The sequence below is a fragment of the Vicia villosa genome, unplaced genomic scaffold (genome assembly GCF_029867415.1).
Source record: "Vicia villosa cultivar HV-30 ecotype Madison, WI unplaced genomic scaffold, Vvil1.0 ctg.000107F_1_1, whole genome shotgun sequence".
Lineage (NCBI taxonomy): Eukaryota > Viridiplantae > Streptophyta > Magnoliopsida > Fabales > Fabaceae > Vicia > Vicia villosa.
The window spans coordinates 1,017,965-1,042,336 of NW_026705018.1; the positions used below are offsets into that span (position 1 = coordinate 1,017,965).

Sequence of the window (24,372 nt, forward strand, 5' to 3'; positions counted from 1 at the left end):
AACATGAAAGGTGGGGTTACATAATTTTTTTAGAATAAGAAGTGTTATAAAAAAATTAATATGGAAAACGTAATTTATTTAAATGGAAAGTTATAAAATAATTTAATGCGGAGAGTTTTAAAAGAATTTAATTAAGTTATGATAAATTAAAGAAAAGGTACTTAACCGTTTAATATTCGTCTTGTCTGTAACTGTTATCTAATCATTGCATATATATACATGTATGCATTTGGATACTCTGCAACTCAATGTCTCCTTCTGCTCATTCTGCTTTAATCTAAACCTTTAGATTCATCTAATTTCAAGAGAGAGGAAAAGGTAATATAAGCCACTAGATTTAAATCCAATGGTCAAGCATTGCACATGAGAGGTCATGGCTAGTGAATTTACTCCTATTCATTTTTTCAAGATTATTCTTGCTGAAAGTCTTGATCAAGGAAAGCTTGTAAGTCTTTTATTTCGATTCTTTATAGTTTATGTCTAACATCATCATGTTATAGCATTCTTATTTGAACTACTCTTTTTGACAGATGATACCAATTAAGTTTGTCAAGAAATATGGACAATGTTTACCAACAACTATATGTATAAGGACTCACAATGGTGTGGATTGGAAAATAAATTTGGTTAAAAGTGATGGCAAGATATGGTTTGAAAAGGGTTGGAAAGAATTTGCAGAATATCATTCTCTATCTCATGGCCATCTTCTTGTTTTCAAATATGAAGGCACTTCTCATTTCGAGGTAAGAATATTTGACAAGAGTGCTTTAGAGATAAACTATCCTTTCAAAAGAGCTGAAGTCAACACGGAAGAAGATTGTAGAGTAAGACAAACGAGAAAAGCTTATTCCTCCTTTGAAATTGGAAGCACCAGTTGTGTGAAAAAACACAAAGGTATAAGTTAATATCTTTTTGTATACATGTTGTGAAGTTTAGTAAAAAGTTAACAGAAATGTCCCGTTTTTATTAGCATGAACTATGTGCGGTATATGATGTTCCGTTCTTGCAGGAAAACAAGTGAATACAACACTTGAAAGAGCAGAAGAGTTCAAAACATGCAATCCATCATTTGTTGTTGTCATGGGTGAATCTTATGTTGGAAGCCGATTTCTTTTGGTAATTTTAAGACTATAAATCTGTTTTCAACTAAGTCTTTTTTTCCTATTCATTAACGTTGGATTTTTTTCTTGTTTGACAGTCTATACCTTGTATATTTGGCAAGACTCACTTTGATTTGGACAAGAAGAAAGGGTATATTTGTTTCCAGGTATTAAATTATGAAAAAGTTTGGCTTGCAAAGTACCGAATTAGGATGATCGCGACAGGACTAAAATTTGAACTCACTGGTGGATGGAGGAAATTCTCAAAGGACAATAATTTGAAAGTTGGAGATGTTTGCAAGTTTGAGCTCATTCATAAAACTAATATGACTTTTCAAGTTCACATCTTTAGAGAAGATGAATGAAGTCAACACAGATTGTTCAACATCTGCAAGTAAGACTAATTGATGTTTAAGTTTAGATTCAAATTATTTATTTTGGTGATATGATAAATAAGGTTGTTCTTCCATCTTATGTAGATTCTTTTCAAATGAAAAGAGAAGCTACTCGAGGATTGATAAAGAAAAGGAATGAAAATCATCACAAATCACAACCACCGCCACCTGAAGAGTTTTAGTACTTTTGATATAATGATGTTTCTAGTGCATGGTTAACAAATGATAACACTACTTATAAGTTATAACCAAGAAGCAGTGTAGCTTTTTAAACCAATATTTTGCATTTTTAGAAATTACTTTAATGATATACTCTATTGATTAAAATAAGGATACACATTATTATTAGAGTTTTCATCTACTCATCCTTACAAAATCGGTTGGTAAGGTGAAAAATGTCTCTATATAATAATTTCTTAGTGCTCTATCTCAAACCAATGTGCCTCTTTAGGATCTTCCTAATACACCCCTCACGCCCAACATTTTTTTTGGGCTTGGTGTGTGGATAATAACGGTGGACGGCACATGGTCCGATCGATAGGCTCTGATATCATATTAGAGTTTTGACCTACTCATCCTTACAAAACCGGTTGGTAAGGTGAGGAATGTTCCTCTATATATACTCTTTTAATGCTCTATCTCTAACCAATGTGGGACTTTAGGATTTTCCTAATAATTATTGTAGTGGGTTTCATCCCGAGGATCTCATCAATATATATATATATATATATATATATATATATATATATATATATATATATATATATATATATATATATATATATATATATATATATATATATAGGGAATGTATCAAGTAGGAGGATTTTTAAATAAGAGATAAGAGGATTCAATGGTAATCATTGAATTAATCAAGTGAGAGAAATAATAGTTATATTAATATTTTCATAAATAATTGAATTTCTCTCTCTTGATTAATCCTATGGTTAACATTGAATCCTCTTATCTCTTATTTTAAAATTGCTCCTACTTGATACATCCCCTATATATATATATATATATATATATATATATATATATATATATATATATATATATATATATATATATATATATCATACCATTTAACCCAAATGATCTTAGAATAGCATTTAACCTTAATCCATAGGGACCTCCTTTAGATTCTAACTATCTTCTTTTACACCTTAACATACATCTTCAATAAGACAATAATAAAATAGAAATAACATTAAGGATCAAATTAATCAAGATAACTTAACCTCCCAAACAAAGATACCTATGACTCCCCGAAAGCAACTAATTAGATATATGGTTAACTAGTATATCACATGTAGCCTAAAGGCGATGGTTGAACCCTGGGGAGAAAATACATATCTAAAATAAAAAAAGAATTCTTATTAAATCATTTTCGTACACTCTTAGAAAAGTTGACACGGAGTCCTGAGGCATGCTGGAAGCCTCAAAGGATAACCGTAATCACCCATAAATTATCAATCCAGGCATCAACCAAGATTAGGATATCATGCCCGTACCGAAGATGAGAGATCACCAAGTCAAAGGATTTAACCCTAAAGCTAGAGAAAAACTGTAAATCCACATATCTACTAAAAAAGCCACTAGGGCCTTCCGCCATAACCATGAAAAGGAACAGAGCTAAGTGTAACGTCCGAAAAAATGATTATTTTCTTAATTTAGTCAATTGAGATATTTATTGAATTTTTCGCGTTTTGGACGATTTAGTTGGTATTAGTTCGGGATAACGGAGCGATAGTTAGTCGAGAATTTTAATATTTTTAGTATTAAAAATATTAATAGGTTAATATTTAGCGTTTTGAAAATATTCCGAGTAATTAGGATTACACCGAAAATTGAGAGTTAAGAGCTAGAGGGGGGTATACGTTAATTAAATTATTTGGGCTAAGTGAGTCGTGCGTGAGAGAATTGATTAGGCCCAAGTTGAAAATAATGATGCAGTAAACCACTTAGGTTAGAAACTTTGAAAACATATTCTGAGAATCAATTGGGAATAAGCATAGCTGTAGCCGAAGAAGAGGGTCTTAGAGAAAATAGGCGAGAAAGAGAAAGGCACATAGAGCAATTGAGAAATTTCAATCGGGACAAATTAGAGTAACCTTCGATCCAAAGGTAAGGGTGGGGTTCTTGCTCTATAAATGGGGACATGATGGATTGTATGTGGGTTTGGTGAATTTTATTATCTCTGTGTTTGTTCGATTGATTTCTGGAAATTACATGAAATATGTGTGATAATGTTGTTGTGCTGTTAATCTAGAAATTATTTGAAGAATTGTGTTGTTATGTGACTCTGTGATATTGTGATGTGGAATGAATTAAAAATTGTAGTCGATTTTGAATACATATATGTTGTGTTGTTAATTAATTAGTGATGCTACGATGTTAAACTTTCTAAAATTGGAAGTTGTTTGTGGATTGGAAACGGATACTGGAAGAACAAAATCAAGGAAAATTTGTTAGGGACGGGGACCACAAGTTGAAGGGACGAACGTCCCTTAAAAGGAAGTGGGGAAGACCCCACATAAATAGTGGGGCGGGCGGCCCTAAGGGATGGGGCGGGCGCCCTTGTTGGTGTGTATGGAGGGGGAGTCCCTTATGGGACGGTTGCCTCAGGGACGGGTGTCCCATTTTGTATTTTTTTCTTTTTTGTTTTTGTTTTGTGACCATATTCCATTAATTATGAATTGAGTACTAGTTTTAGCATAATCTAGTCCGAGTTACTATTATTATTATTCCCTAGCACTGAAGGATTAAAAATTACCATTTGGATCAAGTACTAGCCTTAGGATAAATTAGTAAGCGGTCGATTAAAATGCAGTAGCAGATGAACAACTAGGAAATAAAGAAAACAGTAGTAATAGAATTCCAAAATGATTGAACAAAACATTTAGCAGTGACAGAGGGAAGGAATTATTAGCAGAGATGCTAATATCGTGTACTAGTAATGGTATCTTAAATAATAACTGACCGGAGCTAATTTAACCGAATAGTATAATTTAGGCGAGACCGGAAATGATTCGATATTCGTTTGGCCTGCAAAGTACTCAATCAGAAGGTGCAATGGAGGAATAGTGTTTGAAGTTACAAGTGGGTGGAAGGAATTCTCAATGGACAATAGTTTGAAAGTTGGTGATGTTTGCAAATTTGAACTCATTCTTAGAACTAATATGACCTTCCATGTTCACATCTTTAGAAACACAAATGAAGTCAACACAGATTGTTTAACAACATCTGCAAGTGGGATTATTGTCCTATGATAAATAAGTTTGTTCAAGGATAGATAGAGAAAAGGGAATGCAAATCATCACAACCATCACCACTAGAAGAATATATGTTCTTTTGAATTAATGAAGCTTAATTAATTTTGGTTCTAGTGCATCCTTTAGAAATTTCGTCAACAAACGAAAACTCTACTAATCTACTACTTATCAGTTTAGCTTTTCAAACAAATATTTTGCATTTTTAGTCATTAGTTGATGAGATATGCTCTCTTGATTGAATTATATATTATGCTTCTTCGATTGGTAACTCTTGAGTAATTTTTGTAGTATTAATTAATAGTTTTGTATTCAATCATCCACTCTTGCAATAGAGGGTTAGCTAGACCTTCTACCCATATTTTTCATTTTAACTTTGATTTAAGTTCACATTCAGGAATTACCTTTTTGATAAGCTATGATTAAAATTCAATGCAAATCTTCATTGAATTTAGTTTTGTATGACTTCATATAGTTATACTATTTTAAAAACAAAAATATTGACCAAAATTTAATGCTGCTAATGCTTTGTTTCGTAAAACTAGTTGCACTATTACGGAAAAGGACTTTAAAACCGTTTTTTTTTTTTTTTTTTTTTCTTTAAGAGCGCTGCCGTAGGTAACGATAGCGCTTTTGAAACTCCAAAAGCGCTCTCGTAGCCCCCCTATAGCAGCGCTTTTTCCAGAAAAGCGCTCTGGTAGCCCCCCTATAAGAGCGCTTTTATCCAGAAGCGCTTTCGGAGCTTGCGTTTTTTTTTTATTTTTTATACTTTTTTTTTTAATCTTAGGCAGCGGTTTTAGTAATAAAGCGCTTCAGTAGGCGGCCCTTTAAGAGCATTTTTAAAAAGCGCTGTCGTTGCTAAATGAGGTATTTTATATTTATTTTCAACCTGTAATATTTTCGACCTGTAATATATTTTCAACCTGTAATATTTTCGACCTGTAATATATTTTCAACCTGTAATATTTTCGACCTGTAATATATTTTTGACCTGTGATATATTTTCAACCATAGGTAGGACAATATATATATACTAATATAATACCATTATAATATCCAAAATTATATATATATACATCATTATAGTTCAATTCACATGTAACTAACTCATGTCAAACAAACTAAATCAGTGTTATACTTCAATTATTGGCAACAGTATGAACAAAGTTAGTAACCACCTAGAGTACTATAATATTATACTTCAAAAGTTTGATCGTTTCCCGGCCTGGTCCTGCAAAGTATGAATAGAACAACACGGTCAATTAAAGGCTCAACAACAACAAAAACAAACATGAAACAAACTATCAGTTTCAAATCAATCCACCAATATTGTAATGCGTCATCAATCCACCAATGTAATTTGTCATCAATCCAGTTTCAAATCAAACTATCAGCACCACTTAACAACAACAAAAACAAACATGATTCATATAACAACGTCATCATCGTCAACTAATATTAATTAAGCAAAATGAACCAACATCCACCAAAGAAACTCAAACACAAAGTCATTATCAAAATAATGTATTCATAAAACTGTTCACACAATAATGTATTCATACCTATATGAATAGTTGCTGAATATAAAATTGACACAATTCCTCTTTGATTTCTTCCAACTTAAGTCTCGTGTAAGAAGCAGCAGAGAAGTCATCAAAGTACTACATAACAAAAACATAATATGAATGATTTAATTAAATGTAATAAATTATAAGAAATTATCTTAAGTTATAAATCCATAACGTGATTGGAATCTCTAATTGATTCGTTTGAATGATTTCTTTCATAAACCTCAAAACATAGTATCCGCAATCTGAACTGTTTCGCTGTATCGGACACTACATAGTAAAACAAATAAGATTTTATAGTTGTCTTGTTTTATCAAGTAGCATAAATATTATAAGCAAAATTGTGAAAATTAATGTACCTCCACTTTGATCCAAGTAATGTTGTTTGATTTAGTCCGAGATACCTGTGCGTCTCTTTGACTTCGGAACACTTGTATTGATCTAACAAAAATATAAAAGCATATGTTTAGATCAATCTCACAAATAATTAAATATATAAATATACACGAATATTTAGAATGATCCCACTTACGTATCAATCATTGACTTCATAGCCGAATAATTGGTCCACTCACCATCTACCGAATTCAGAAAATATACCACTTCTCTTATAGGGTTGATAGCAAGCAACAACCAGTGTGCTCTATAAATTAAAACAATAATTTATATGAAAATTTTGCTACGCAAAAGAAACAAAGATTAGATGAACCAAGAATGAGAAACTAACCCTATTGGTCGGGTATTATACGCCCAAAGAATCAGACTTTCTGTATTGCCGGTGGACAGAAATCTATCGACTAAGCGCTGTCTAACTGATTCCGGTTCTGTAGCAATTGTCATTCTGCTGCAATGGGCGGAAGACACGAAACGGAATCTGTTTGACAATGCAGTCCCGCGCAACACTTTGTCATACAACAACCTTAAATAAAAACATAATAAACATTAGATTATTTTCATTGAAGTGTGTAAATAAATTGTTCGACTAATTAAATAATATATCAGATGAGTGAATATTACCGGATGTATGAGTGCATATTACCGACGCCTAGTTGTTCATGCGTAAAAATCTCTTCCAAGTCATCTAGTGCAATATTTGACAGGAATTCAATACCAAAGATACCTTCATCCATATTGATTTCACGGAAAGCACCATCCTTCAAATCGGACATATCAACAAGTGTTCCGAGCGTCGTCCGGTATCGAGCCACAAAAGCACCACCTTTTTTTGCCGTTGGCTTCGGAGGACCCTTGGGTGGTACGCTACGAACTTGCTGCGTCATTTGTTGTGACCCCCGAGAAGATGCCTAAAAATCATATAAGTTAGGTAAAATATAAAAATCATGCAGTTTTAGATTCAGATTATATATTAACACTTTAAATGTACTTCTGTTAGTGATGCAACAGACTCCTCCTCCTGTAAAATCCCTTTACCCTTAATTGCGGGTTTTGAAGGAGCAGTCTAAAATTAAAATGTAAAAAATAATTAACGTAACGGTGCAGAATTGACATTCGAAAACTAAATGATTCATAATGGTTTTCAATATACATCATCACCAATGATAATGAGCTCCGAGGGCCATGCAACAAATGACCCTATTGCATCTTGCAGCAATGTTGTCTCTGAGACCATGTCAGGTACCGGTAGCACCGCATCATGATCGAATACAACATCAACTGATACTTTCAGGTGTCCATCCGGGAGCGGTCTATGGTGAAGTAAATCTCCCAAAGTGTTGTGCACTTTTCCCTTGCCAACTAGGCGATAATTCGGTGACGATAAGTATAGTTGGCAAGATGAAATGCCCTAAACCAATAGTAAATATAGAGTCATTATCATTAATAAAATAGAACAATTTGTAAGGAAAAAAATTTATAATTACCTCGGGAAATTTTCTTTGACAGTTGATACTAGCTTTATCACTGGTTTCTTTCACCGATGAAGTATTGCACTTTTCTCTCATATACATCTCTTTATCTCTTTGCAATTCAGAGACTTGTGCTTGTAATTCCTGCAATTTTTGAAACACTTCTTCTTTGGTAGGATTTCTTCTCCTAGAATGCTTGTAAAAAGAGGTTGGAGTCACACCATGACCTTTACCCCTCACCCGACCAGGATACTTAGGAGCATCTAGTGCTCTACTAAGTACGCTCATATCATCCTGGTCCTCACCGGTGGTTACCGATTGCGACATGGTCTCCTGTAATTCATTTACATTTCAATAATTATTAGTGGAGATAAAAAATCAATTATATATTAAAAAACAATTGATTTAATTAAAGACACAGTGTTATACTTACACATTCAGCATAAACTCTTTGAACATCAGGATCGACAGCGTGATTCTTGCCCACACGAGCTTCCTTCCACAACACATGTACTGGAAGTGAGGTTTCCTCACTTTTCGTCTCCTCTAACTATGCATTGACACAAATGATAAAATCGTCAAATAAAACACATTTAGACAATTAATTAAAACGCATTTCTATTTACTTACAATTTTTTCCTCTAAGCGTGCATATCCCAAACGCCCTTTTTTGTATGGATACGTGGGTTTTGATGCTCTCGCACTATTTATGGCACTCCTTTTCCGAAAAGCTTCATCTCTTTGCTCTAAAAACTTAGCCTAATCTTCTTCATCAATGAATAGCTCATATTTTTTTGGCCGTCCCGCTGCCTCTTTAAGAAAGTTTCCATCTTTATCCTTAAGATAGGTGTTTGTTAAAAAAGCTTTCCACCCTCTATATCTTTTTCCGGCCAAACCAAGTATGTAGTGTTTACGCTCATCTGGTATGTTAAAAGACCTCTGCAAAAAAACATACGCATAGAGTGTGTTAGTGTAAGTAATTTAAAAAAATTATCGTCAAGATAATAACAACAACCATATATGATACCTTAAGCTCGTCCCAAATCGCGTCTTTTTTCTCGTCCAACTCTTTGCTTTTCAGATTCCATTTAGCTACGGAGACTAGAATATGCATACGTACAAGTGTACCAATATAGCTTGTCAACTTTAGAGAATTAGAACCAATTGGTTGGTTATCAGAATTCCTTTCCAAATTATATATTAATCCTTGGTCTCTATGTCGAATGATTCCCTTCATAATGGTGATGCCTCGTGCAACTTCTTTTGATGATGTATTAGGTGGAGCATTTGTATCCGGAGCATCTCTATCTTGTGAGTTTTCATGTGAGTTTTCTTGATTACTAGCCATTGAACCTGTATCAAACAAACTAAAGCACATTAGTACAGTATTAATAAGTTATCATGACATTAGACAAAAACAATTTTATAAAGAGAACTTAAAACACCATCTCATTTAGTTATTGTTAAATAATCACTTCTTAATTTGATGTAGATTTAAACCTTAATCAGTTGAAAATGAAGATTATCCAACTCCATGATGAAGCAACATTGCAACAGAAGATTCATTTTAATAACCAATTGCAGAGAGCACTGTCTAAGTGATATGTTTAATGAAAATAAGTTAGATGTTCAATAATAAATTTTTATAATTTACAGTATTATTTAAACTACTTTAGGGTAGTTTAGTATTTAACTTAATGCACATACATATTCACTAACTCTTTTATTAGCTTGAACTATCTGTATTCCATAAAATGAATTTTCACAAAACTATTGAACCCTAGCAGAGCACCATTCCCTTTGTTCTCTCATCTTTTCTTCACAATGTTATAATAATCTTGACAAATAGAATGGATTACTTGAAGAAACAAACAAATATCTAATAAGAACCTACAATACACCCATTACTGAAACCTCGTAAACCTTCAAGAAACAAAGCTAGGGGCATATGCAACACCATAGATCACCCGAAATGTGTATGGGTAATGGCTCCTAAATTATTCGAGACGGCCTTGACTATGTTGTAATCTGATAGTTAATATTTTTTCATATAAAGACAACTATAATATTGTCGCAAACCTAAGGATGCAGATTATCCAACTCCATGATGAAGCAACATTGCAACAGAAGAAAATGAAAACTATAAAGTTGAGTTCACAGTTATGCATTGGTGAACTTCATTACCAAATTTCACCATCATTCTCCAACAAAAACCATAGCATTCACTCACACAATGTAACCTTAAACCTATGAACATCAACACACACTCCACAATTCACAATTCACAAACACAGATTTGAATTCGAAAATAAGGTTGCGAGAGAGATAGGAATAGGATTGTTGTTCTTACCCGGGAGGAGGAAGTCGCCGTCGGAGGGTGGAGGAAGTTGCAGTCGTCGTCGGAGGCAGGAGGAGAAATTGTAGTCGCGGCGTTTGAGAGCAGTCACAGCGATGGCAAAAGAGAAAGAGGGAATTAGGGATTTTGTGAGGGCAAACGCGCGTTTTGTCTAATTTTGTTTTTAAAATTTTTAATTATGGAACAGCTATAAAAGCGCTTTTGAAAAGCGCCTTAGTACACATGGCTATACCAGCGCTTTTTAGGGAAAAGCGCTCTTGTACCCCACCCCCTATAGCAGCGCTTTTGGAAGCGCTTTCATAATCCCCCTATAAGAGCGCTTTTGAAAAGCGCTTTCGTACCCATGCCTTTACCAACGCTTTTTGAAAGCGCTTTCGTAACCCCCCTATAAGAGCGCTTTTTTTGCGTGTTTTTTAATTTTGTTTCTAGCGAAACCTATACCAGCACTTTTTCCTAAAAGCGCTTTCGTAGGGATGCTGCTAAAAGACAATTTTGGCATAGTGTTGGTAGCGGCTAGTTGGTGACTTGTAGCTGATAGCTGGTATTGAGTGTTTGATAAATTAACTATTAAATTAGTTGATAAATACAAAATGACATAAAAGGACATTCTTAATTAAGAAATTGTTAATCTCGTTATATTTGTATCATATAATTAAATTAATTTTTATAAAATAAAAATACGTATATTAGCAAACACATGTAAAAAAAACTAATACATATCAAAATTAAAAATAAAATTAAAATATACTGAACAATTATATATAAATTTTTAAATGAACTTATATAATAATATTTATATATAAATTTAATGAGATATATAAAATAACAATTTGAATTCAACTATATTAGTCTAAAATAATGATAAAAATAATTTTATTGTCTATTTTACTGTAAAACTCAATTTGATAGCCTTTTTGTCAGCAAGAACCTTCTTTCTATCATTATTATCCCACGATGCTTTAGGTTTATTTGATCCAACACCATTGACGACAGTTACAGGAACATGAGGACCTTCTAGGACAGCCTCCCATACTTCTTCTCCTTGTGCTTCTAAATGAGCCTTCATCCGAATTTTCCAGAAATCGAAATATTCACCACAAAATAGCGGAGCCTTGTTGTTGCTACCACCGTCTTTAAGAACTGGATTTTGATTTTCGGAAGCCATTTTGGATCTTTAGGAATAGGTTACCTATAACCTGCTCTGATGCCAATTGTCAGTCTAAAGTACGCCTAAGAGGGGGGGGGGGTGAATTAGGTCTTCAAAAATTTAATCGGTTTTATGAGAATACTTCTAACAATTTTTAGTTGAATGTATGAAGGTTTTTGAGTGATTCTTTTCTTTTCTTGATAATAGTGATGAGAGCAATAAAATGCGGAAAAGTAAAGAACGCAAGGATATAAACTGGTTCCCCTCACAATCCGAGAGTACTCCAGTCCCCTTTCCAACACGAAAGAGATTTCACTATAGTTAGAATTATTGTACAAGCCTATGCTTACTATCTAACCTATAGGGTGATCAAAGGTTCTTAACACCTTTAAGATCAAACAACACTAATGTGAATGAAGAACAATCCTCTTCAAAACACATCACTTACTTCCAACAATCCTGGATAGTAAGGAAGAATAATATTTTTGAATGATACAAGAGTTTATGAAGATGAATAATATATCAATCTTGGATTGATCTTCCCTTTCAAGCAAGCAATTATCAATGATAGTATAGTGCTCAATGTTTATGATCAATGATATGAATTTTTTTATGAACATGTATGGAACACTAATGCAGAAAAAAATATCAATGTGAACGTTTGAATATCAAAGAGCACTTGGTGTGAAATTTGAGAGAATAAGTGTATATAATTGCAAAATGGAAGAGGTGAATATGAAATCTGAAAGTGGGGGTATATATAATGCCTTAACACCCCTAGGAAAGAATAAGATTAAATAAAAAGATGCAATGTTTGAGTGGAATAAAATCTGACTCGTACATACTGAAAATGAATGAACAAATGCTAATATTTCAGCCGTAACGGGTCACGAGAATGGCCGTAACCGGTTACGTTGTACCATTATAAAAGAAAATTTGAAAATGCGTTTTCGTAACCGGTTACACCAACAACCATAACTGGTTACGCTGGAAAGAAAAATAATTCCAAAAGCAAATGGAAGTTTGGCTGCGTGACCGTAACCGGTTACGCCAATAACCGTAATCGGTTCCACTGAAGGAAGACACAAAAATTTTGTTTCTTAAGACTTCTAAAATGTCAAGATCTTTTAGGGAAAGGACTTAGTGACTTTATGCAATAGTGTATGCATTTTGAGCACTATTTTATCAAGATAATAACATGTTTATACCTTAACTCCAAAAGTCTTCAAAAGTTGTTTTAAGAAACTTGATGCTATATTGAGACTTGGATTGAATGCTCTTTGAATCTTTTTCTCATCCTTTCTTGATAGTTAGGTATCCATGTTGTCTTCATCAAAATCATTTGATTGAGAAGCTTGTTTTTACATTCTCCCCCTTTTTGATGATGACAACCAAGCTTTGAATGTTGTTTTTGTTTGAACTTTGTTAAGTAATGCAAGGCTCCCCCTATGTTGATGACTCCCCCTAAGTCCATGATTCTCTTGAAAATTTGGAGTGAGTTCATTTGTCATTTAACAATGGCCTGCATATTTTGAGCAAACAACATACAACCTACATGTTTCTTCTCCCCCTTTGTTATTATCAAAAAGGATGGGGAAAAAGAGAAGTGAAATTTATACCAATAGTAAATCATACACATATAAAGGATTACCAAGACATAAATGATTACCATTAAAACGACGAAGCAATAGGTACTTTTAAACATTACAAGTAAACCAACGATTTTTTTCTAAAGTAGCAAAATACAAACAACATAGAAACAACATTAAACATAAAGGCATAGAAAGCTAAAGACTTAAACTAAGAACTAAGAGATAGCATAGATAAAGCAAATATAGATCAAATATTTTGGTCATCATCAAGCATCTCCTCATCTCCTTCGTCTTCACCTTCTTCCTCTTCATTATGGTTGGCATTGGAGAGAGCGGCAAGAATGTCATCACGAAGATTGTCAAGGCGTGTGTTAAAGCGAGTTTCCATTTCCACCATATGGTTGTAGAGGAACTCATTAGTGTAACCTTCGGTTGGAGGTGGAATTGGGTTTGGAGGTGGAATTGGGTTTGAAGGTGGAGGTGTGGCTTCATCAAGGTGTTTTTAAAGGCCATCACTATCTCGGAAGATTCCCATATTCTTGTCACAAATTTTGGATGTTATCACATGTTTCCTACCCATAGGTTTGACCGGTTCTCTCCCGATACGCATGTTGCAGGTTTCCAAAATCCTTGAAATGAGTCGAGCATAAGGAAGGCCATATGTGAGTTTCCTTTGATAACCATATGATAAAGAAAGACATATGCCCAATTCACCTTGATACGGTTTTTGATTGCGAACAACAGTTGCATCTCAGTGTCACCAATTTGAGATTGATTGGAACTTTTTGGAACAAGAACACATGTAAGAAAATAGTGAAGCATACGGTCACTGACAGAAAGTTGTTTGCTTGGTAGGATTAATCTTTGGGATGAACTGTACTGAGCACGTCGAGCATAGAACTCTTCCTGGGAGATGCGAGTAATACTAAAAAAATAATCCCTTTTGGCATAGCTTAAAAAGTCGGAGAATTTGGAGTAAAACCCGGTAAAATTCTTTCCCCAGCAGAAGAAACATCTAGAATGGTTCCTAATTCTTCTAATTCCAGCTTAAGCGTAGTGTCATGAACCTTAGATGTTAGGATACAACCAGGTTCAATATGAAAATGAGCATAAAATTCTTTTAGCGCGTCCGGGTAAAATGGACCGGAATCAGCTATAAGGTCAGCAAGCCCCTGATATTGAAGAAGTTTTGGAAAATGAAAACTTGGAGGTTTAAAGGTTGAGAGATTACCACATTTTGGTTCAATAAGAGGACGCTGTCGGAACTTTGCGAGCAACCTTCGTTGTTTTAGCGAGAGATCTTTAGGAGCTGGAGGTTCCTTAGAGATTTCAACAACCTTTTCCTTTCCTCTAGCTCTCTTGGATGATGCCATGGATGAAGCTTTGGGAAGTTAGGGTTTTAGAGAGGGTATTTTTGGATTTGGGTGTGTTGGTACCAAATAAGTGATTTTAGAGGAAGTGCTTATTTGAGTTTTGTAATATATAGGAGATTTATGATAGTGATTTTTAATGAGATTTTGTTGGTAAATGGAAGGATTTAAGTGGATGGTCAAGTATAAGAATGTGTTAAAAGAGGAATGAATGGAGGTAGGTGGATGCAATGAATCATTTGACCAAAATAAAGACAAAAACATAGTACAAATAAAGCATTTTTTTAAAAAAATAAAAAAAGAACCTGAACAGTGTAACCGGTTACGTATAGGGGCGTAACCAGTTACGCTCAGGAAACAGAGACAAACAGAAAAGCTGGAAGGCCAAAACGCGAATTCGTAACCGGTTACAGGTAAAACTGTAACCGGTTATGTGAGTCAAAAATCAAAAAATAGTAAAAGGAAAGTAATAGAGCAAGGCCTAAGCACAAAAGATTATTCTAGAACATAAATCAAATATTATTTAGATAGATTCCTAATTTTAACACATAAAGGAACTTCATAAAAAAATGAAATTTGTGAACTATTGAAAGTAGAAGAAATGGATAGCATGCACCTTAAATGATGAACTTGATTTGATGATGAGTTGTTTGAGTTTGTCATATGTCATGTTCATCCAAAATACCGAGTTCTCTTCAAATTTTGAAGAACGGTTCTTTGGCCAGCGGCTTGTAAAAATATCTGCTAGTTGATTACGTAGCCCGGAATAAACCAGAGCTCTGATACCACTTGTTAGACGCTGGCCTTAAGATCTAGAGGGGGGTGAATAGATCTTACACAGTTTTGCGGAATTAATTGAACTTTAAGCGGAAGTACTTCTGAATCGACTTGCGTCTATTCCGAACCACTATTGAAACGATTGTATATGTGTTAAAACCACTAACCAGCTTGAGATAAACGATAAGAGAATACACTATAGAATCAATACGTCGCTCTATTGAAAATCAATTAACTTCTTATATGATGAACGACGTTTGCAATGCAGTAATAGTGAAAGAAGCAAAAACACAAACACTTGGTGATAATGATCAAATTGATGGTGATTCAATGTGTGATGGATTGTGATGTTTATATAAGTTCTTAATTCACAATCTTAACACTCGAATCGTTGATCAATTTGCTATTATAACCAAATATGAACAGAACGTAAATGAAAAGGTAAAAGCGACAAGAACACGATATTTGTTTAGGCAGTTCGTCGATCATCCTCGCTACGACTACGTCTGCCCCCAATTCCAAACTGAAATTGGGAAATCTTTCATTAATGTTGAAAGCAGTTTATACAAAGAAGATAACAAAGCGATAAACCATAAACCAATTATGTCGATCCTTTGAATCTTCTTCCCCCTTAATCTTTAGTCAGATCAAGGTGATCCAAGAGCTTCACTCGATCCCTTTTCTGCAGTGTCTTGAATTGCCTTGAACCCTTGTTCTTCAATCTTCACACTCAGATGGATCCTCGATGAAACCTCTTGATAAAAACCCCCAAGAAACACCTATCTTGGAGGACAAAACCCGCAGATTTTATTCACCAAAAACCCCCACAAATCTTCACCCACTAGGAATCTTCAATTCCGTTCCATGGACGTTATCGAACTCGATCACTAACCCTCAACGCAAGAATGATTATGTGTAATTGTGTTGGAGATGACGAAGAACGAAGATGAGAAGCCTTTGTGTATCTTTCAGTCGTTGGTGTTGTTTTCAATAATTGAACCTTGGACAATATATATGAGAGCTTTTCAGTTGATGCAGAGAAAACCAGAAATTTTGACAGTTTTGATCAGATAGGTCGACCTAATTTAGGGCTGGGTCGACCTAACAGAGCTGCATATCCTTTGGAAGTCAGTTTTGATCAGATAGGTCGACCTAATTTAGGGCTGGGTCGACCTAACAGAGCTGCATATCTTTTGGATGTCATTTGTTCCTAGTTAGGTCGACCTGTCAAAGAGGTAGGTCGACCAGAATCCACTTCAGATGCGTTTTGGGGAAATTTTCTCAAATTAGGTCGACCTAGTTGTTGTGTAGGTCAACCTAGCAGAATGATATGTAAATTTCTTCATTTTAGGTCGACCTGTGTTGGGAGTAGGTCGACCTAACTGCTGATTTTCTGAGTTCCTCTTATTTTGCTTGTGTTGAGTCGACCTGTGTGCATAGTAGGTCGACCTGCTCTGTTATGAGAGACCAAAGCTTGCTTTTCTTTGAGTTCTTCTGCTTGCACCTTGTTGCTTGAATGCTTGTTGAGTTTGCCATGAATCAAAAACATCTTTGTGAGTGTGATCTTGTATTCACATACTCCCCCTTTTTGATGATGGCAAACCGATAGTAGAAGCATTGGCAATAAGTGGTAAAAGCCCCCCCGTACACTCAGCATCTATTTACTCAACTGAGCTCCCCCGTACACTCGGCATCTATCTCCCCATTTGACAACATCAAAAGAGATACAAGAAAAACAGAAGAGAAGAGTAACGAGAGAAACATAGATAAAATGCTAGCATTCATAGTATAGTAGATAAAAGGTAGATAGTGATAGCATGAGAGCCAAATATGTTTAAAGGTGTATTAAAGATGAGACACATATATGAGCAAGAGAGATATATGCATGAAGTCACTATAAGCATGTTAATTGATAGCATATTATAGTATCAATAATATTTTTGGAAGTGAACAACAATTACGTTACCGCTTTCTCAATATGTAGGTGTCAACTTTAGTGGCAGCCTTTAGTCAATGTGGAATGACGCCTGGCTTGATGATGAACTACCTTTACGCTAAGAGAAATGTTAGCAGAAAAATATATATATATATAAAGTAAAGGAATAATATTAAGAGAGAACAAACGTAATTAGCCTAAATTAGAGATATCGAGTATCCCTAATTCCCTACGAATGTTGAAGTATTGCTCCGTTGCTAGAGGTTTGGTGAAGATGTCAGCTAGTTGCTTCTTGCTTTCTACATGTTCAAATGTAACGTCTCCTTTCTCTACACGATCTCGTAGAAAGTGATATCTTATTTCAATATGCTTGGTACGTGAGTGTAAGACAGGATTTTTACTCAAGTTTATGGCACTTGTGTTGTCGCACATGATAGGTATGCGATCAAGCTTAATACCAAAGTCAAGAAGTTGTTGCTTGAGCCATAATATTTGTGCACAGCAGCTTCCAGCAGCTACATATTCTGCCTCAGCAGTAGATAATGCAACCGATACTTGTTTCTTGTTATGCCAACTTATCAATGAATTTGAGAATAGATGACATGTTCCACTGGTGCTTTTTCTATCGGATTTGCAGCCAGCAAAATCTGAATCGGAGAATCCTACCAAATGGCACTCATTTCCCTTTGGATACCATAGGCCATATGTAGTAGTTCCACGTAAGTATCGCAGAATTCTTTTGACAGCTTTTAAGTGAGATTCTTTTGGACAAGATTGATATCTTGCACACATACACACACTAAACATAATGTCTGGTCTTGAGGCAGTAAGATACAATAGTGAACCTATCATACCTCGGTATAATTTCACGTCAACCTCTTTACCTTTCTCATCTTTGTCTAGATTAGTATTTGTTGCCATAGGTGTGTCAATTTCCTTTGCTTCACTCATTCCAAATCTTTTGAGCAGCTCCGTACAGTATTTAGTTTGATTCACAAACGTTCCATGACTGAGTTGCTTGATTTGTAGGCCAAGGAAGAAATTTAACTCACCCATGAGACTCATCTCAAATTCACTCTGCATAAGCTTAGAAAAGTCTTTGACAAGTTTTGCATTAGTCGACCCAAATATAATATCATCTACATAAACTTGGACTAAGAGAATTGTTAGAACAAGATTTGTTCTGATCAATTATCTTAGTTTTGATGATAACAATAATATGAATTTTGCTTAAGATAATATGGTACTCTAATCCAATGCAATTTCCTTTTCAGGAAATATATAAAGAGTACGCATAATTCAGCGCTCAGAAGCTTTGTCTCAAAGGGTTCAGCATGCAACATCAGAACATGGTCTGGCAAGACATCAGAAGATGGTCGAAGCAGAATCAGAACATGGGTCTATGGAAGCATCAGAAGAACAAGAGAACAGAAGCACTGAAGTTCTGATGGTATCACGCTCAGAAGCACTTCAAGGTCAGAAGATCAGAAGATGCTATGCACCAAGCTGTTTGACTCTGATGATATTCAAACGTTGTATTCACAAACATCAGATCAGAAGAAAGTACAAGTGGCAAGCTACGCTGACTGACAAAAGGAACGTTAAAAGCTATTCTAGGCTACGTCAGTAGACACAGCATGAACAAGGCTCGAGGTAGTTGACAAAAGCGTATAACATTAAATGCGATGCTGTACGGAACACGCAAAGCATTAAATGCACTCAACGGTCATCTTCTCCAACGCCTATAAATATGAAGTTCTGATGAGAAGCAAGGTTAACGATCCTGAACAAAACAACTCAAATTAACTTGCTGAAACGCTGTTCAATTCAAAGCTCAGAATCTTCATCTTCATCAAAGCTCACTACATTGCTGTTGTAATATATTAGTGAGATTAAGCTTAAACGTTAAGAGAAATATCACAGTTGTGATTATCGCTTTTAAGAAGCATTTGTAATACTCTTAGAATTGATTACATTAAGTTGTAAGTAACTAGAGTGATCGTGTGGATCAGAATACTCTAGGAAAGTCTTAGGAGTGAACTAAGCAGTTGTAACTAGAGTGATCGTGTGGATCAGTAGACTCTAGAAAAGTCTTAGAGGGTATCTAAGCAGTTGTTCCTGGAGTGATCAGTGTGTGATCAGAAGACTCTGGAAGACTTAGTTGCTGACTAAGTGGAGAACCATTGTAATCCGTGCGATTAGTGGATTAAATCCTCAGTTGAGGTAAATCATCTCTGCGGGGGTGGACTGGAGTAGTTTAGTTAACAACGAACCAGGATAAAAATAACTGTGCAATTTATTTTTATCTGTCAAGTTTTTAAAGCTACACTTATTCAAACCCCCCCTTTCTAAGTGTTTTTCTATCCTTCAATTGGCATCAGAGCGCCGGTTCTAAGGTGCAAGCACTTAACCGTGTTTAGAAAAGATTCAGGAAGAGAAAAACGCTTCAGTAAAAGATGGTTGATGAAAGTGAAAAGTCTACACCTACACCTGCATCTACATCTGGCTCTGCTGAGCAATACAACGGTAACAATGGTTATACTAGACCGCCGGTATTTGATGGTGAAAACTTTGAATACTGGAAAGATAAACTGGAAAGTTACTTTCTGGGTCTAGATGGTGATCTATGGGATCTTCTGATGGATGGTTACAAACATCCAGTAAATGCCAGAGGCGTAAAGCTGACAAGGCAAGAAATGAATGATGATCAGAAGAAGCTTTTCAGGAATCATCATAAATGCAGAACTGTTTTGCTGAATGCTATCTCTCATGCTGAGTATGAGAAGATATCTAACAGGGAAACGGCCTATGACATATATGAGTCCTTGAAAATGACTCATGAAGGAAATGCTCAAGTCAAGGAGACAAAAGCTCTAGCTTTAATCCAGAAGTATGAAGCCTTCAAGATGGAGGATGATGAAGACATTGAAAAGATGTTTTCAAGATTTCAAACTCTTACTGCTGGATTGAGAGTTCTTGACAAGGGATACACCAAGGCTGATCATGTAAAGAAGATCATCAGAAGCTTACCCAGAAGATGGGGTCCTATGGTGACTGCATTCAAGATTGCAAAGAATCTGAATGAAGTTTCTCTGGAAGAGCTTATCAGCGCCTTGAGAAGTCATGAAATAGAGCTGGACGCAAATGAGCCTCAAAAGAAAGGTAAGTCTATTGCATTAAAATCAAATATCAAGAAATGCACTAACGCTTTTCAGGCTAGAGAAGAAGATCCTGAAGAATCAGAATCTGAAGAAGAAGATGAACTGTCTTTGATCTCCAGAAGGCTAAATCAACTCTGGAAGACCAAGCAAAGGAAGTTCAGAGGCTTCAGAAGTTCAAAGAAATTTGAACGTGGAGAATCTTCTGATGAAAGAAGATTTGACAAGAAGAAGGTCATGTGCTATGAATGCAATGAGCCTGGACACTACAAGAATGAATGTCCAAATCTTCAGAAGGAAAATCCCAAGAAGAAATTTCATGAGAAGAAAAGTCTTATGGCAACCTGGGATGAGTCAGAAGATGATTCAGACTCTGAAGATGAGCAGGCTAACTGTGCGCTGATGGCGACAGAAGATGACAGATCAGAATCTACATCAGAATCAGATTCTGAAGAGGTATTTTCTGAACTTACTAGAGATGAGTTAGTTTCCGGTCTAACTGAACTTCTGGAACTCAAGTCTCAGATTAGTCTCAAATACAAAAAGCTGAAAAAGCTATTTGAATTTGAAACAAAGAAGCTTGAGTTGGAGAATTCTGAATTAAAAGAAAAACTTTTAAAATTATCCAATAATGTTGGATCTCCTTCTGATTCAGAACAATCCACTCCTAGTCTAAACCATATTCTGAAAGAATATGATTTAAGTTTCAGGAAGTTCCTATCTAGAAGTATTAGCAGAAGTCAGCTAGCTTCTATGATATATGCTGTGTCTGGAAACAAAAGAGTTGGCATTGGTTTTGAGGGTGAAACCCCATACAAACTTGAACCTGTTGATGAAATGAAAATCACATACAAGCCATTGTATGATCAGTTCAAGTATGGCCACTCCCATGATATTAGGCACACTTCACATGCTCAAAGCTTTCACATATCACACACCAAAAAGCATGTGACACAACCTAGGAAATATCATGGAACTCACATTAAGAATTATCATGCTGTTCCTCCTATTGCTTACAATGTTAAACCCAAGTTCAATCAGAACTTGAGAAAATCTAACAAGAAAGGACCCAAAAAGATGTGGGTACCTAAGGATAAGATTATTCCTATTGCAGATATCCTTGACTGCAAAAAGGACAAAGCACAACATGTCATGGTACCTGGACTCTGGATGCTCACGACACATGACAGGAAGAAGGTCTATGTTCCAAGACCTGGTGCTTAAATCTGGAGGAGAAGTCAAGTTTGGAGGAGATCAGAAGGGCAAGATAATTGGCTCTGGAACTATAAAGTCTGGTAACTCTCCTTCCATTTCTAATGTACTTCTTGTAGAAGGATTAACACATAACCTCTTATCTATCAGTCAATTGAGTGACAATGGTTATGATATAATCTTTAATCAAGAGTCTTGCAAGGCTGTAAATCAGAAGGATGGCTCAATCCTATTTACAGGCAAGAGGAAGAACAACATTTATAAGACAGATCTGCAAGATCTTATGAGTCAGAAGGTGACTTGTCTTATGTCTGTTTCTGAAGAGCAGTGGGTCTGGCACAGAAGATTAGGTCATGCTAGTTTGAGAAAGATTTCTCAGATTAACAAACTGAATCTGGTCAGAGGACTCCCTAATCTGAAATTCAAATCAGATGCTCTTTGTGAAGCATGTCAGAAGGGCAAGTTCTCCAAACCTGCATTCAAGTCCAAGAATGTTGTTTCTACCTCAAGGCCATTAGAACTCTTGCACATTGATCTGTTTGGCCCAGTCAAAACAGCATCTGTCAGAGGGAAGAAATATGGATTAGTCATCGTAGATGATTATAGCCGCTGGACATGGGTAAAATTCTTGAAACACAAGGATGAGACTCATTCAGTGTTCTTTGATTTCTGCATTCAGATTCAATCTGAAAAAGAGTGTAAAATCATAAAGGTCAGAAGTGATCATGGTGGTGAATTTGAGAACAGATCCTTTGAAGAATTCTTCAAAGAGAATGGTATTGCCCATGATTTCTCTGGTCCTAGAACTCCACAGCAAAATGGAGTTGTAGAACGAAAGAATAGGACTCTGCAAGAAATGGCCAGAACCATGATCAATGAAACCAATATGGCTAAGCATTTCTGGGCAGAAGCAATAAACACTGCATGCTATATTCAGAATAGAATCTCTATCAGACCTATTCTAAATAAGACTCCCTATGAATTGTGGAAGAATAGAAAGCCCAACATTTCATATTTCCATCCTTTTGGATGTGTATGCTTTATTCTGAACACTAAAGATCATCTTGGTAAGTTTGATTCCAAAGCACAAAAGTGTTTCCTTCTTGGATATTCTGAACGCTCAAAAGGCTACAGGGTATACAATACTGAAACATTGACTGTAGAAGAATCAATCAATATCAGGTTTGATGATAAGCTTGGTTCTGAAAAACCAATGCAGTTTGATAATTTTGCAGATTGTGATATTGATATATCAGAAGTTGTTGAGCCAAGAAGCAAAGCATCAGAAGCAGAGCTTCTCAGAAGCAAAGAATCGGAAGATCAAGTATCAGCTTCTCTGGAGAATCTAAGCATATCTGAAGAACCATCTGTCAGAAGATCATCCAGACTCATCTCTGGTCATTCAGAAGATGTCATTCTTGGAAAGAAGGATGATCCAATCAGAACAAGAGCATTCCTTAAGAACAATGCAGATTGTCAATTAGGTCTTGTATCTTTGATCGAGCCAACTTCTGTTGATCATGCTCTAGAAGATCCAAACTGGATAATTGCTATGCAAGAAGAACTGAATCAGTTTACAAGGAATGATGTTTGGGATCTTGTTCCTAGACCAGATGGATTCAATATAATCGGTACAAAATGGGTCTTCAGAAACAAGCTCAGTGAGAAAGGTGAAGTGGTAAGAAACAAAGCCAGACTGGTGGCTCAGGGTTATAGTCAGCAAGAAGGGATTGACTATACTGAAACCTTTGCACCAGTGGCCAGGTTAGAATCTATTCGTCTATTAATTTCATTTGCCACTCAACATAACATCACTCTCTATCAGATGGATGTTAAGAGTGCCTTCTTAAATGGTTATATAGATGAAGAAGTTTATGTCCATCAACCTCCTGGTTTTGAAGACTCTATGTCTCCTAATCATGTTTTTAAATTAAAGAAATCATTGTATGGATTGAAACAGGCTCCTAGAGCTTGGTATGAACGCTTAAGTTCCTTCCTTCTGGATAATGGTTTCACTAGAGGAAAAGTGGACACTACTCTCTTTTGTAAAACCTTTAAAAGGGATATTTTAATTTGTCAAATATATGTAGATGATATTATTTTTGGAACATCTAATGCTACACTTGGAAAGGAGTTTGCTAAGTCTATGCAGGCTGAGTTTGAAATGAGCATGATGGGAGAACTCAAGTATTTCCTTGGAATACAAATAAATCAAACATCAGAAGGAACGTATGTTCACCAAACCAAGTATGTGAAGGAACTTCTGAAGAAGTTTAATCTTCTGGACTGCAAAGAAGCCAAAACTCCTATGCATCCAACATGCATCCTAGGTAAGGATGAGGTAAGTAAGAAGGTAGATCAGAAGTTATACAGAGGTATGATTGGATCTCTTCTATATCTGACTGCTTCTAGACCTGACATTCTGTTCAGTGTTTGTTTGTGTGCTAGATTCCAATCAGATCCTAGAGAATCTCATTTAACTGCTGTTAAGAGAATTCTAAGGTATCTGAAAGGTACTACTAATGTTGGCTTAGTTTACAGAAAATCTAAAGAATACAACTTAGTAGGATTCTGCGATGCTGATTATGCTGGAGACAGAATTGAAAGAAAAAGTACTTCAGGAA

The 24,372-nt window shown here is 35.5% G+C and overlaps 1 protein-coding gene across 1 annotated transcript; it reads left to right on the plus strand.

The window, feature by feature from the left end:
• Positions 1–373: 373 nt before the first annotated feature.
• On the plus strand, positions 374–1,465 carry LOC131624161 (B3 domain-containing transcription factor VRN1-like). Its single transcript, XM_058895134.1, has 4 exons — positions 374–445; positions 531–894; positions 1,010–1,116; positions 1,199–1,465. The coding sequence occupies exons 1-4, from the start codon at positions 374–376 to the stop codon at positions 1,463–1,465; spliced, it is 810 nt and encodes a 269-aa protein (XP_058751117.1).
• Positions 1,466–24,372: the final 22,907 nt, after the last annotated feature.